Source organism: Colletotrichum fioriniae, assembly GCF_027942845.1.
Source record: "Colletotrichum fioriniae strain IMI 355084 chromosome Unknown scaffold_5, whole genome shotgun sequence".
NCBI lineage: Eukaryota > Fungi > Ascomycota > Sordariomycetes > Glomerellales > Glomerellaceae > Colletotrichum > Colletotrichum fioriniae.
The window spans coordinates 575,844-590,611 of NW_027076841.1; the positions used below are offsets into that span (position 1 = coordinate 575,844).

Sequence of the window (14,768 nt, forward strand, 5' to 3'; positions counted from 1 at the left end):
AAGCAAGGCCGCCAGCCCATCAGGACCCTTTTTTAACCATTTGCTGCCCCATCCTGCATCACCACCTTCTCCCCTTCTACTCCTCCTGCCCCCCAGCCCTCCATCCATCTTTACATCCTTCTCTCTTTTTTTTCCTCCTTCGCTTCACCAATCGTGACTGGGGTTGTGGCTTTCTTGGCCGCACATCTCTCTAACCTGCAGCGCCTTTGTTCGCGCTCATCGCGTAACACAACCAATCTGACCTAGGCCTCTCTGCCCAAGTCCTTCGGCTGACGATATAATCAACCCTACCTAATCTTGCCCACGACGAAGCAGGGCATAAAACCTTTCCCATCATTCATCGCATTCATACCAGCATCAGCTACTCCTGAACCCGCCTGTAGCAATTATGGCTTACCGCGGGGGGCATGAAAACGATTACGATGGCGGCCATAATATGCAGGACCTTCCGCCTGGATCTGGCAGAGGAGTAAGCTTCATCTCCCACTCGCTCACCGCGCAAAGTAGCCGCAATTGCTAACCTGGTTCTTCTCCCCAGTACCATCTGCCTCCTCAAGATGAGGGAGTTGACGAAGCCGGCCAATCTCTACTGAGAGACCCTCACGCACCTGCTCCCTACGAGAGCCATCTTGGAACTGGCGAGACCCCTGGCCGCCCAGTTTCCGCATACAGTCTCACAGAATCCTACGCTCCTGGTGCCGGAGCTCGGACACCAGTTCCTGGTGAGACAGCTTTCGCGTCTGGCTACAGCAATGAGCTCGACTCGGATGCTGGTGGTTTTGGCTATGGAAACAGACCCCCCTCCACCATGGATGCCGACGAGAGCTGGACCCGTAGACAGCAGCCCGGCAACCAAGGTGGCGGTCTGAAGCGTTACGCGACACGTAAGATCAAGCTTACTCAGGGTTCCGTCCTGAGCATCGACTACCCAGTCCCCAGTGCCATCAAGAACGCTGTCCAGCCAAAGTACCGAGATGTTGAGGGCGGCAGCGAAGAGTTCATGAAGATGCGCTACACCGCCGCCACTTGCGATCCCAACGACTTTACCCTCAAGAATGGTTACGATTTGCGCCCGAGAATGTATAACCGACACACCGAGCTCCTCATCGCAATTACCTACTACAACGAAGACAAGGTGTTGCTCTCCAGAACTCTCCACGGTGTCATGCAGAATATTCGCGACATCGTCAACCTGAAGAAATCTACTTTCTGGAACAAGGGTGGCCCAGCTTGGCAGAAGATTGTCGTCTGTCTGGTTTTCGACGGTATCGAAAAGACCGACAAGGCCGTATTGGACGTTCTCGCAACCGTCGGTATCTACCAGGATGGTGTCGTGAAGAAGGATGTCGACGGAAAGGAGACAGTCGCGCACATCTTCGAGTACACCTCCCAGTTGTCCGTCACGCCCAACCAGCAGCTTATCCGCCCCGTTGACGACGGCCCTTCCACTCTTCCCCCTGTGCAATTCATTTTCTGCCTGAAGCAGAAGAACAGCAAGAAGATCAACTCTCACAGATGGCTCTTCAACGCCTTCGGCCGCATCTTGAACCCCGAAGTCTGCATTCTCATCGATGCCGGTACCAAGCCTAGTCCCCGCTCGCTGCTCGCGCTTTGGGAGGGCTTCTACAACGACAAGGATCTCGGTGGTGCTTGTGGTGAAATTCACGCTATGTTGGGCAAAGGCGGCAAGAAGCTGCTAAACCCCTTGGTTGCTGTCCAGAACTTCGAGTACAAGATTTCCAACATCTTGGATAAGCCTCTCGAGAGCTCTTTCGGATACGTCTCTGTGTTGCCCGGTGCTTTCTCAGCCTATCGCTTCCGCGCGATCATGGGTCGCCCCCTGGAGCAGTACTTCCACGGTGACCACACTCTTTCCAAGATCCTTGGCAAGAAGGGTATCGATGGAATGAACATTTTCAAGAAGAACATGTTCTTGGCCGAGGATCGTATTCTTTGCTTCGAGCTGGTCGCCAAGGCCGGTCAGAAGTGGCACTTGTCGTACATTAAGGCCGCCAAGGGTGAGACCGATGTTCCCGAGGGCGCTGCCGAGTTCATCTCTCAACGTCGTCGTTGGCTCAACGGTTCCTTCGCTGCCTCTCTATACTCTCTCATGCATTTTGGTCGCATGTACAAGTCCGGCCACAACATTATCCGCATGTTCTTCTTCCACGTCCAGCTCATCTACAACATCCTTCAGGTTATGTTCACATGGTTCAGTTTGGGTTCCTACTACCTGACTACAACGGTTATCATGGATCTTGTCGGTACCGCCGTCACCTCCGACGACCCCGATGTGGCCCGCAGCGGTTGGCCTTTCGGAGACACCGCCACTCCTATCGTCAACGCCCTTCTCAAGTACCTCTACCTGGCCTTCGTTATTCTGCAGTTTATCTTGGCTCTGGGTAACAGACCCAAGGGTTCTAAGTACACCTACATCGCCTCTTTCGTCGTCTTTGGTCTCATTCAATCTTACATCCTGGTCCTTTCGATGTACTTGGTTGTCCAGGCCTTCAAGAAACCCATTGGCGAGCAGATCAGTCTGGACTCTGGCGAGGACTTCGTTGCTAGTTTCTTCGGAGGTACAAACGCTGCTGGTGTCATTCTCGTCGCCTTGGTTACTATCTACGGTCTTAACTTCATCGCTTCCTTCATGTACCTCGACCCCTGGCACATGTTCACCTCCTTCCCTCACTACCTGGTGCTCATGTCGACCTACATCAACATTCTCATGGTCTACGCCTTCAACAACTGGCACGATGTGTCTTGGGGTACAAAGGGCTCAGACAGCACCGAGGCTCTACCTTCTGCGCACGTCAGCAAGGGCGAGAAGGACGAAGCTGTGGTGGAAGAGATCGACAAGCCGCAAGAGGACATCGACAGTCAATTCGAATCGACGGTCAAGCGTGCACTGGAGCCTTTCAAGGAAACCCCGGAGAACGAGAAGCCAGACATCGAAGACTCGTACAAGTCTTTCCGTACCGGTCTGGTTGTGTCTTGGCTCTTCTCCAACACCTTCCTCATCATCGTCATTACGAGTGATAACTTCAACTCGTTCGGCATTGGCGTAAGTTCAAAGGTCCCGAAATACGAGTCAATTGCCATGCTAACTATCATTTCTAGAAAACTGCATCAGCACGTACTGCTTCTTACTTCAGCTTCTTGCTGTACTCTACTGCCGTTTTGTCACTTGTCCGTTTCTTTGGATTCCTGTGGTTCTTGGGCAGGACCGGTATCATGTGCTGCTTTGCGAGACGGTAAACAGACACACGGGGGAGATTATTCAGACAGGCGCCGACCCTCTCGACGCGTGCTGGATGTGTATCAGAGAGAAGACTGTACTCTTGCCAGCTTTGGCTCATTGCTGCAAATCCGCTGCTGTTTTACATTCTGGGCATGTGTTAAGTAATAAAGAACACGGGACTCGGCAGATTCTTGATGAAATGGGCGAAGCTCAGGAAAAGTAGTTTCGATTAAGCAGCATTCATGGCGTTTTACATGGATACAATACCTTACGCTTATTATCAGACAATGACAATGATTTTAAACATGATTCCTCAGTCTACGCAGACGGGTCTTCAGAGGCGAGTGATCAAATTTGAACGTATCTGATTTCACAGACTTATTGCATGCAAGCGAGTCGTAGAACAGAGAAAAAGAAGCTTCCGGCCGAATTGGCGGCTACATGAAAGCGCGTGGGCGTCGGCCGATCACGCTACATAGATGCTGGAATCTCAAAGACCTTTGCGCACCTCTACGCGTAGCCCCAGAATGTTTCCGTCCTTTCATGGCTTCCACTGCATTTCTCCATTTGTTCAGACTGCTGTTGTTCAATAGTTGTTCAACGACCGGGATCTGAGGCAAGCTGACAGGAGTGGCTCTAGGTCGGTAGATCCCCGGGTAAACAGTACACCGATCCTATCTTATCGCAACCAGAAAGTGACCGCATTGACTGGTGCCCAGTTGATCCGCTCCTCCAGGCACCTTCCCGTACCAAGATCGCAAGACTCCGGACAGAGACGATTACCTTATATTTAGCTTGTTGTTCAACTGCTTGGTCTCCGCGCAAACACCACTGATTCAGGAAAACGCCGTCTTCCACCTAGGTCGTGTGCGTGCCTTCTTTCCCGCCTCGCCATTCCTCCAGGGCGCCCCACCAACTCCTCCCACCAGACACCCCGCCAGAGATCGGACAAGATGCTAAAGATTTGGTCTATGGTATGTGACCACCGGAACCTCTCGGTTAAGGGGACTGCTGACATCTCTTACAGAAGAAGGAGCAGCAGAAGGCTGAGAATGCCGACGCTGCGGGTGGCAAGAAGAAGAAGGTGACTGCCGCGCAACTTCGTGTGCAGAAAGGTCTGAACCCCTCAGCCAGCCAGGGGGGAAAATTATGATCTCGTTGCTGACGTTCGCTTCAAGATCTCTCGGAACTATCTCTCGGATCAACAATGAAGACCGACTTCCCTGACGCTGACGACATTCTCCACTTCACGCTTACGATCGAGCCCGATGAGGGCATGTACCGGACCGGACGATTCACCTTCACGTTCGACATCAACCAAAACTTCCCCCACGAGCCGCCGAAAGTCCGATGCAAGGAGAAGATCTACCACCCTAATATCGATCTGGAGGGCAAGGTTTGCTTGAACATTCTGCGCGAAGATTGGAAGCCCGTTCTCAACTTGAACGCGGTCATTGTCGGACTTCAGGTATGTTTAAGAGCAGAAAGCACGACTGTGGGTGAGCACCGACTGACAGACCACTTTTCGCAGTTCCTATTCCTCGAACCAAATGCCTCTGACCCTCTGAACAAGGAGGCTGCCGATGATCTTAGACTCAACCGTGAGGGATTCAAGCGCAATGTCCGGACCGCGATGGGCGGTGGTACTGTCCAAGGGCAGAGCTACGACCGTGTGTTGAAATAAGATCTACAAGAGCAAGGGGATCGCGTCCTTCTCGCTTCTGAAATTTTCTCACACGACATAACCCTTTGGCGAGGCAAGAGGCCAGCCCGGATTTGATACCAGAGACGGACGGACAGGCTGCTGGTTCGCGGAAGGGCGGAATGCGCATCTGAGGGGTCGGTGGGCATCAAAAGCAAGCATCGTCGTCAGGCGTTTGGGGAGACAAGATTACAAATTACAAAAGGTCAAGGCTCTAGCTAGATATCAAGCCCAGTTTAGAGATAACCATAGCGAGAGCACAGCACAGAAGGGGTTTGTTGATGCACTCTGAAAGGCGGAAGTCAGACGGAGGACGAAGATGTAGTGACTAGCGGGAGGAAGTGATGAGCTTCGAGAGATCGTAGAAGCATAGCTGGAATGCAAACAGCGTTGCCGTGTCACGGCAGGAGAAGAAGCAAACATGGAGAATGGAAACCAATCAACGGGCCGATTGACTTCCCCATAATGGTATCCGTACTGCGTTCAAGCAAGTCAAAAAGAAGAGTCAGAGCTCCTCAAGAGAGGAGTCACAGCAGCTCAGCGCCGGCGACCGGTCAGCAGCTATAGCTATAGAGAAAGGCCGAAGGCATAGGTCAACGGCCGTAGCCGGCGCCCAGTAGTCGGTGAGATTCCGCCTGCGGCCCATCTGGTGTGACTCCTGTCTGGCCACTGGGCTACGATGTCGGTGTGGTGGGCTCTCCCCTGCTCCACAGCACCCGCCTCGCCGGCAATAACGTTGATTGCTCCCCGAGGTTCTTAGGTAAGGCCGCTGTCAAATGAGAACCAGACCAAGTAGAGGTTACCCGCAAGGCCCAGCAAAGTCCCTGCCTTCTCCAAAGTCCCCAGTACCCGCTCTCCCACTTGGAGGACCCCCTACCGAACCCCGGACGCTTCCAGACATCTTCCCCACCATTGGCACAGGCCAGCAGCAGGACGACGCAGCAGGCTAACCCACCAACGACCAAGCTGGGCCGAAGTCGGGGGTCAGCTCGCCCGTCTCTACGCCAGTAAAAAATTTCCCAATTCCAAACGCCTTTTTCCCATCAGTGAAACTCTGTTTTCTTCATCCATCTCTTCCTTCTTCTTCCTTACAATTGACTTGTACGGATACCCTCTCCACTCCCTCCTCCCCCAACACACAGTCAGAATGGCCTCCCGCAGCTTCTCCAAGGCGCTTCGTTCGCCAATGGCCCGCCAATTGGCGGCCAAGCCTGCCACCCAGCAGCGCACCTTCGTTGCTGCCCGCCAGCTCGTCCGCGCCTCTGCCCAGGTCAACAAGGCCTTCGTCGCTCCTGCCCAGCAGCAGGCTCGCGGCGTCAAGACCATGGACTTCGCCGGCCACAAGGAGGACGTCTACGGTAAGGCAAACGATCAGAGCTGACGAGTCTTTTTGCCTCGTTGCGAATGACTCGCCAGAGAAGACAGAGGGAGAGATTTGCTGACGTTTATGCCACAGAGCGTGCCGACTGGCCCCAGGAGAAGCTTCTTGTGAGTCACAAACAATCATGGAGGCTTGAAAGGGAGTCAATTGGAACTGACAATCGTTTGTAGGAGTACTTCAAGGACGACACCCTCGCCCTCATCGGCTACGGCTCCCAGGGTCACGGTCAGGGTCTTAACCTCCGTGACAACGGCCTCAACGTCATCGTTGGTGTCCGCAAGAACGGTCAGTCCTGGAAGGACGCCCAGCAGGACGGCTGGGTTCCCGGCAAGAACCTCTTCGATGTCGATGAGGCCATCTCCCGCGGTACCATCGTCATGAACCTTCTCTCCGACGCCGCCCAGTCCGAGACCTGGCCCGCCATCAAGCCCCAGCTCGTCAAGGGCAAGGTGCGTCATTTCTCACACAATTGAGCAACGGCTCAATTGGGGCTTCAAAGCTGACATTGAATACAGACCCTCTACTTCTCCCACGGCTTCTCCCCCGTCTTCAAGGACGTCACCCACGTCGACGTCCCCAAGGACATCGACGTCATCCTCGTCGCCCCCAAGGGCTCTGGCCGCACCGTCCGCTCCCTCTTCCGTGAGGGCCGTGGTATCAACTCCTCCTTCGCCGTCTTCCAGGACGTCACTGGCAAGGCCAAGGAGAAGGCCCAGGCTCTCGGTGTCGCCATCGGCTCCGGCTACCTGTACGAGACCACCTTCGAGAAGGAGGTCTACTCCGACCTTTACGGCGAGCGTGGCTGCCTCATGGGAGGTATCCACGGCATGTTCCTCGCTCAGTACGAGGTTCTCCGTGAGCGCGGCCACTCCCCCTCCGAGGCCTTCAACGAGACCGTCGAGGAGGCCACTCAGTCCCTGTACCCCCTGATCGGTGCCAACGGCATGGACTGGATGTACGAGGCCTGCTCCACCACCGCCCGCCGCGGTGCCATCGACTGGTCCCCCAAGTTCAAGGACGCCCTTAAGCCCGTCTTCAACAGCCTGTACGACGCCGTCAAGGATGGCTCCGAGACCAAGCGCTCCCTGGAGTACAACTCGCAGAAGGACTACCGCCAGAAGTTCGAGGCTGAGATGGAGGAGATCCGCAACCTTGAGATCTGGAGAGCCGGCAGAGCCGTCCGGTACGTTTTGATAAAACTTGATTCCAAAAACAATGATGATCACTGGCTAACGTCTATCTTTTCTACAGCTCTCTGCGTCCCGAGAACCAGAAGTAAGAGGTTCGGCGTTTTTGCTTTGGGAGAAGATAAAATTTTTACTCGGAATGGCCATTTCTTAACCACTGTGCCGGGGACGGGGGACTTTTGTACTTTATATGACCGGATTCTAGGGGATCTGGGCCTGGTTCAAAAGTTTGCATCTTGACTTTTGGGATCCTTCAATACCATTTCTTTTGCTGTCCATGAACACAATGCTTCAATCATCTCGTCGTTTTTCGTCAATTGGTGATTGCGCAAATGTCTGCCAGCTCCCGGAGATGTCGGGTTATGCGGGGACGCAAGACTGACTCGTCAGGCCCGTTGATACTTTTCACAGATCGCGCTAGTTCCTGCTGGACCCGAACCAAATTGGCACCCCCACGCCATCGGTAGTGTTTTTGAGTTTGGGGACATTTGCTGACAATGCAGCGGCGGTGTGGTGTTGCATGCGCCTGCAAGTTCCATGGCAATGTTGAATTCATGGTCACGACTTCAGAAGTTCAGCCTCCGATGCTCGCTCAAGTTTGAGAACGCTCAGTGCCAGTAAATTTTGATCAGTCAGACGTGCCCGGGAGTTTGCTGGACGGAAGAAATTATCTCCCCTATTCCAATCCGTGGTGGGAAATGACGTGGTCACTGTCCTCTGGCTAACGACACATTCAATCGTGCATAACGAGTACTGCCCTTGCTGAGAAATGAAGGCACCGATTCACACGTATAAATACTGTTGTCTATTTTGCCTAATTTCCTTACTTTCATCTCGACCGTCGCTTTGCTGCTGCACTTTCACGTGCGTCCCATTTGACCAATTTTCAGCATCGCACAGGCAGTGCCCTTCCGAAACTCTGAAAGCCTAACGTGAAATGTCGGAGCTGGGTCGCTGCAACTTGCAAGGTCTAGCTAGAGAGGGTCATAGCTGAATTGATTTTGGTTGTTATATTAGGATCCTTAGAGTTGGCACAAGCTTCACCTTAACACTATGCGTGCGTGAGTCTTTGAAAAAAGGCGATTCGAGAACAAAGGCCAACCTCACCTTGCGAGCTATCGGTGACCTCGGTGAAGTGCCTCGGTGTGCGAATTTGCTGTAGCGACCCTGAGCCCCACCAACCCCCTTTGTCTGTGCATTCTCTCGGTAGTCGTTGCTCTGTCAACAGCAAACAAGCCTGGGCCCCTTCGCACCCCCTTCATCTCACAAGCGAGCCCAAAATGGGGTTTTGCTAGACATCCAATCGAAATATCAATCAATTGACGATTTACCTCACCTTAGTTTTCGCGCTTCCAACGCTTGCAAACCAAACGAAACCTCTTCTAGCTTTCTGGAGTTCGCGCACAATGACGCCGTTGTCACCGACAAACGAATCAAGACTGAACACTGCAACGACCCTAACTGAAGACGCAACGAGCCGCGGTTTCTTTGAGCACTGCGAAGTGGTCCACTCCCGCACTGAGACAACCACGAGCGGCGGTAATGAGAGCAGCAGCGACAGCTCCTCCACCACTACAACCACAACCAACACCGCAATCACCTCTTCGCACTCCGTAGACGACAACACCCGAGACCAGGAGAACATGCCACCTTCTCCCTCGGATTCCTCGCCGTCGCCGCCGCCCTCTGCGCCGGCGACGGCAATCAAGCCGCAGCGCCACTCACGCGTCATGTCTGGCACCGCACCCTCACCGCTCAAGCTACTCGCCGGCTCCGAGACAACGGAAAAGCAAGCGCGGAGCCCGCTTCGCAAAACAGTAATCTCGCCTGACGGCGTCAAACGCTTCCCTATCAGAGTCAGTAACCCGTCCGTCGAGCCCGCGTCACGTTCCATCTCTCCTCCGACCGTCTCTCCTCCGCCTCGCGAACGCACAATCAGTCTCGAGGACGCCATGCGCGACAACGAGGGCCTGAAGCACGCCATCCAGATTTTCGAGGACGACGATACGGAGCTGGAGAATGACGAGACCATTGGCGGCGACACGACCACAATGAGCGCGGGCGAGGGCGAGGAGGAGCACCCCGACTTGGGCCACGCGGGCTACGAGGACCAGAGCAGTCTCGCCAATCCCGACGAGTCGATGATGAGTGCATTCAGCACCTTCTCTGCCGTTCCCAACCTGACCATGTTTGCGAAACTCGGCCAGTCCCCCACAAAGTACGCGAGCGTCAGCGGCATGACCCCGCGAGGGAGACCAGAGACCGTGCACGAGCAGCGGGAGACTCCAAGGCGGCATTCGGGACAGGACTCTGATGGTAACACTACCAACCTGTTGGACTTCACGGCCAGCCAGCGGTTCCCGCACAAATCGCCGTCGCGGCGGGGCAACACCTCACCCTCCAGAGGAAACCCTAATGCCACTCCGGCCCGCCAAATGTCGAACCTCCTCGACTTTGACATTCCCGCTCTGCCTACCCCCCGCAGCATTCCGACCATTACACCCAGAGAACTCGAAAGTCTAAAGTCTAATTTCCTGTCGGAAATTAGCAGCCTCAAAGCATCGCTATTGGGCAAGGAGGCAGAGGTGACCTCTCTGAAGACGGCTGTGGGCGATGCGGAAAAACGAGTCGGCGAGAGCTTGGAGCAGGCCCGTGAAGAGCGGACCATGCGAGAGCAGGTCGCCGAAGAGAAGGAGATGTGGGAGAAGAGCAGCCGCGAGATGGAAAAGGTCCTTCGGAGCGTAAAGGAGGAGATTGTCCACACACAGCAGGAGCGCGAGGAGCTCGAATCCAAGCTTGCAGAGAGTGAGGGACGACGCGAGGCCGCCGAGACTATGGCTCAGGAGGCCGAGAGTAAGCTGGCTAGTTTCCGCGCCGGCAAGTCCACTGACGACAAGCCCTCCTCGCCCAGGGGCGGTGCGGCTGCGACCTCCAAGGAGGTTGAGATTGCGGTGGAGCGCGTGGCACGCGAGCTGCACGCTCTCTACAAGGGCAAGCACGAGACCAAGGTTGCGGCGCTCAAGAAGAGCTACGAGACCCGCTGGGAGAAGAAGGTGCGCGAGCTGGAGATCAAGATTGAGGAGCTCACCGAGGAGAACGACAAGATCCGCCGCGACAACACCATCACCCGCGTCGATCCCGCCCAGGTCGCCGCCGAGGAGGAGTTCAAGGCCCAAGCCGTCCGCGACTCGGCCCACATCAAGGAGCTCAGCGCCGACGTCCACAGGCTCGAGGCCGTCGTCATGTCAGTCAAGAGAGACAATTCGGAGCTTCGCGACCTCCTCGCCCAGGAGCGCGTCGAGAAGGGCGAGCTGGTTCAGCTCGCCGAGGAGATGATGGCGATCCAGAATGCCGCGCCTCCCCCGCCAACTCCGGCGCCCAAGCCGGCGCCGACACCTGTTGCCTCGCGGACACCCGGTCCCCCGGTTAGAAGCCACACGGAGAACAACTTCCGCAGCAGCATCGGCCGCAGCTCGGGCCTTAAGGCGCCCGGATCTATTGCCGCGCGCGGGTCCCTCCACGAGCGTAACGGCAGCGCCGGTCCCACCACCAAGGGCCTTCCGAGACCCAGACCGATGAGTGAGTTCGGGCCCCGGAGCGGCATCATGAGCTCGATCGAGAAGATGGGCAACTACCGCGGACGCGGGGACTAGAAGACCCAGTCGTCTTGATGGACAAACGACCTCTTTTGATCGGTCGGTAATACCATACCAACCGCTTCAATTTTTTCTTTTCTTAATCTTTAAACTTACCTACGAAACGAACGAAACCAAACGATGAACGGAACAAAGCATTAAAGTGGCGGATGGAGAGTGAACGACAGCAACTGTCTTAGTGAAGAGAATAGGAGAAGGAAGGGGAGAGATAGCAGAAGAGGATGAAGAGCATTGACGTAACGAACTGGCGTCTACGGGGTCCTGTTTTTCCGGGCTTTTTTGCTTTGGTTATTTCCATGTTTATGGATAACAGGGCTTTTGTTTATTTGTTCCAACTCCCCCATCCCAATGACACTGAAATGACTACAAGGGGAAAAGGGAAACGAAACGAAAGGTGGTGGCGTTTTTGATAATCTTGTTGTTGTTTAATGGGCGACGACCACTACATCCCTTCTTTTCCGTGTTGGAGTTTCACCATACCTGTTGGACGAGTTAAACTCCACGTTTGGAACCCAACACCCTTTCTTCTACCATAACTCTTTGAATTGGTAATGTTCAGTTTTTTTATTGCACATATTCAACTTTTCCCTGATCCTGTCTCTCTCTCTCTCTCTCTCCTCCTCGTGTGTGTGTACGTGTTGTGTATTACGTGTGGGCGTGTGGGCAGATGAGAATGTGAGTCCGAGTATGGATGTAAGCCAATTATGTGTCTTTTTCTGGCTATTGTCTAATGTCTCGGGCCTGGTGCTCGCGGCGGCGGCGGTGTGTGTATCTGTTTTGTATGTTTGTTATGGACACGTGAAGTCCGCATGACGGTGCCGTCTTTTGTTTCTCAGGAAAAGATGGACTGCTGAGGTGGTCTGCGAGCTTATGGGATGACGACCGATCTGGAGGCCTTGCCATGGGATGGATGGTTGGTATCTAGAGATCCGATCGATGAGGTGTATGTAGTGTCATCGTCGCGGGATGAGGTGGAGATGGTGGTGGTTAGCTTTTTGGTATGAAGGTAACTGAGCGAAAATTGGAAAATGTGCATGAAGATAGATGGATGGATACTTGCGTGAATGTGTGTTGTATATCTGTGCCGTCCATCTTTCTTTGTGATGTCAGATGGTGAAGTTTCTGCAATGGGCAGAATGCACATTGTGAGATTCCGTCTGCCGGTTTGTCTACCTGGTAAGTACCCGCCCGTCTGAAAGGCAGGTGAGGTTCTTGACGTTGACCAGGAATAGGTATACATACACATACAGGCTGTAGAAAGGCGTTCTCAAAGCCTTCACATCGAACATCTGACTTAATGAGATAGCAAGTATAATTAATGACTGGGCATTACGATGGTGCCCTGAGAGAATGACTCATTTAATCTTCATCGTGTGTAAGAGGCGCTTGTACATCCGTAATTCATAGAGATGTTTGTTCACCTACGAGGCACTTGTTTGTCTGGTTTATATGAGGATGGCTGGTCTAGGCTATGATACAAAGTCGAAAAGACGCAGAAAAAGATGCTCAAGAGACGGCGGGTATGCACTTCGTGCGCCCGTTCAGATGCTAATTAAGCAATCTAAAGTGATCGAGATGAGAAGAATAAGTGCCAAAAGCAAAAGATTCCGAAACCGAGAATCGAACTCGGGGCTATGCCTAACCTCTCAAAGAGATGAGAGGGCATCATGTTGGCCACTACACCATATCGGATGTGGATATTTTTAACCAAAGAAAGTTTTGAGTAAGTATCTTAGTAGCCCCACCATCACCCACGATGCGTGGGCAAATTGCAGTTTCCCTCAACCACCACATAGTTTTTCTGTTCTACGATCCTGAAACTACTTTAACCACGCTTTTATAGCACACTAGATGCCGTTCTCATTGAACGGTTATGCCTACGTTATGTAGAGGGTGGTCGAATCTCTACAGCCTAAGCAGTCGGGAGCAAGCTGAGATGATGAGCCCATTGACTCCGGAAGGAGACTGAGGGTCAAAATGCTGAATCTCATGCTTAATTGCTCGAGAATCTTGGAAGGAAATTGCAGAGAAGGAACATTCCTCATAAAATTAGCTCAGGAATGATATGTACTTAGAAAAAGAACCATTGCCCCTTAACCCATTACACGGTTATCAATGGAGCACACGTTAGTCGAAACCGCACAACAAGAACCCTGTATGGCATGATGATGCTCACCATCTGACTTAATCATAACGTAAAACCGTGATGCTGCGGTGCGATTTGATGTGGCACATATTCTTCCCGTATAGAAACGTAGATCTGTGACGTATGTCAATTCCTGGACATTCTCGAAGTCAAATGAGATGGCCGTGAGGTCGAATCGCATGGTATGTTCAAAGCGCAGCGAGCTCCCCATGTTCTCGATAATATGCATGTTAATCAAGCAGCCGTCTTTCGACCAAGTTAGCAAGAGACATTTCGTGGGACGCTGAAATATGAGGCCTCTGCGTCTGTCGCCTGGCATCACACAACGCCACAGAGGAGTAGAGGGGATGAAAGACAGGTGTTGCAGTGGAATCCTCCAGTGTGTGAGTAGTTGCTACATAGTCTTTATACTGTTGCATATGACTCAGGTAGAGTGGTTCTTTAATAGTAATGTCAAGCCGTATGAATCGCGGCCTAGCATAAAGAGAAGAACACTGCCTGATAGTTTGATAAGTACGCTGCAACTAAGAAAATGGAAGGCGTGGATGAGATTGCACTGTTCAGATGTGGTAAATAGATATTCATATCAAATATTCAGCACCATGGCTTCTTTCTATGATTTCCAAACCTAGCAACTCCTATAGTGAGTTACAGAATCACGTTTGGTATGTTTAGTTGCAGAAATGCAAGCCGGAACCCAGCACCAATCTCTCCCAGGCATGGTTTCTCCCATCTTCCTCTATCATCGAAAATTCAAGCACTGTCGCAGGCGAGTATGGCACACCAGATGGCATCTTCCTTTGACCCTGCAAGTAGTGATCCTATGGCTATCATTGAATTGACAAGTAACTCATTTTCACCTTGAGTTCAAATAGTACGACTGAAAACTCTTTCTTTAGACCAGACGGTAGTTCTTTGCTAAACATTTTCAGAGTTCTTCAAGCTATAGCGTGATGATATCTACCAGGCAGCATCAAAAGATTCACAAGAGATGATCGAGTAAGCTGACACGAGCGAACGCGGATCATACTAACCTAAACAAAGCATATAGAGCACTTCTTCACCCAAGCACATCTGAGTCCATGAACGCTTTCGCAGAGAAGCAGCTCTTCTGAATACCAGGATGGCTTAGAGTACATCAAGCCGAGTTGCCGCAACTATTTAAAGCCTGGTCTCTGAAGAGATCGGATTGAACTAACTCATTTCCATCTTTGTGAAGCCATCATAGAGGTCGTTGACCGAACTCCCAGTCAAGCTCAAGTACCGAACATTCACCGAAGAAGAGAGATGCTTGATTCGTAGCTGCCGGATGTGGTACACAACAGAATATGCGTCGATGTTGTATTAGTCTGAAACCATAAATGGAATGACCAAGCGCACATCAACCATGACAAAGTCGCCAAAATAGGACACGTTCTTTACCAAGCTGAATTAATGAACAGTTAAATCGCAAAG

General features: G+C 52.7%; 4 protein-coding genes and 1 non-coding gene across 5 annotated transcripts; 4 read left to right on the forward strand and 1 right to left on the reverse strand.

Moving 5' to 3' along the window:
• Nucleotides 1–388: 388 nt before the first annotated feature.
• On the forward strand, nt 389–3,258 carry CHS3_2 (Chitin synthase, class 3; the record flags this gene model as incomplete). The annotated part of the gene is made up of 3 exons (XM_053194803.2): nt 389–469; nt 539–3,064; nt 3,121–3,258. 3 exons carry the CDS (start codon nt 389–391, stop codon nt 3,256–3,258), a joined length of 2,745 nt encoding a protein of 914 aa, XP_053047683.1.
• A 936-nt stretch (nt 3,259–4,194) lies between these two features.
• UBC12 (NEDD8-conjugating protein ubc12) lies at nt 4,195–4,925 on the forward strand (the record flags this gene model as incomplete). The annotated part of the gene is made up of 4 exons (XM_053194802.1): nt 4,195–4,215; nt 4,269–4,356; nt 4,420–4,709; nt 4,773–4,925. 4 exons carry the CDS (start codon nt 4,195–4,197, stop codon nt 4,923–4,925), a joined length of 552 nt encoding a protein of 183 aa, XP_053047682.1.
• A 1,165-nt stretch (nt 4,926–6,090) lies between these two features.
• Nucleotides 6,091–7,603, forward strand: ILV5 (Bifunctional acetohydroxyacid reductoisomerase; the record flags this gene model as incomplete). Its single annotated transcript, XM_053194801.1, has 5 exons — nt 6,091–6,301; nt 6,400–6,431; nt 6,495–6,773; nt 6,840–7,507; nt 7,576–7,603. The coding sequence occupies 5 exons, from the start codon at nt 6,091–6,093 to the stop codon at nt 7,601–7,603; spliced, it is 1,218 nt and encodes a 405-aa protein (XP_053047681.1).
• Nucleotides 7,604–8,917: 1,314 nt separating this feature from the next.
• N0V96_004900 (uncharacterized protein) lies at nt 8,918–11,164 on the forward strand (the record flags this gene model as incomplete). The annotated part of the gene is made up of 1 exon (XM_053194800.2): nt 8,918–11,164. One exon carries the CDS (start codon nt 8,918–8,920, stop codon nt 11,162–11,164), a length of 2,247 nt encoding a protein of 748 aa, XP_053047680.1.
• A 1,608-nt stretch (nt 11,165–12,772) lies between these two features.
• Nucleotides 12,773–12,859, reverse strand: N0V96_004901. The gene has a single exon. It is a non-coding gene; the product is annotated as a tRNA-Glu (tRNA).
• Between the last annotated feature and the right edge of the window lie 1,909 nt (nt 12,860–14,768).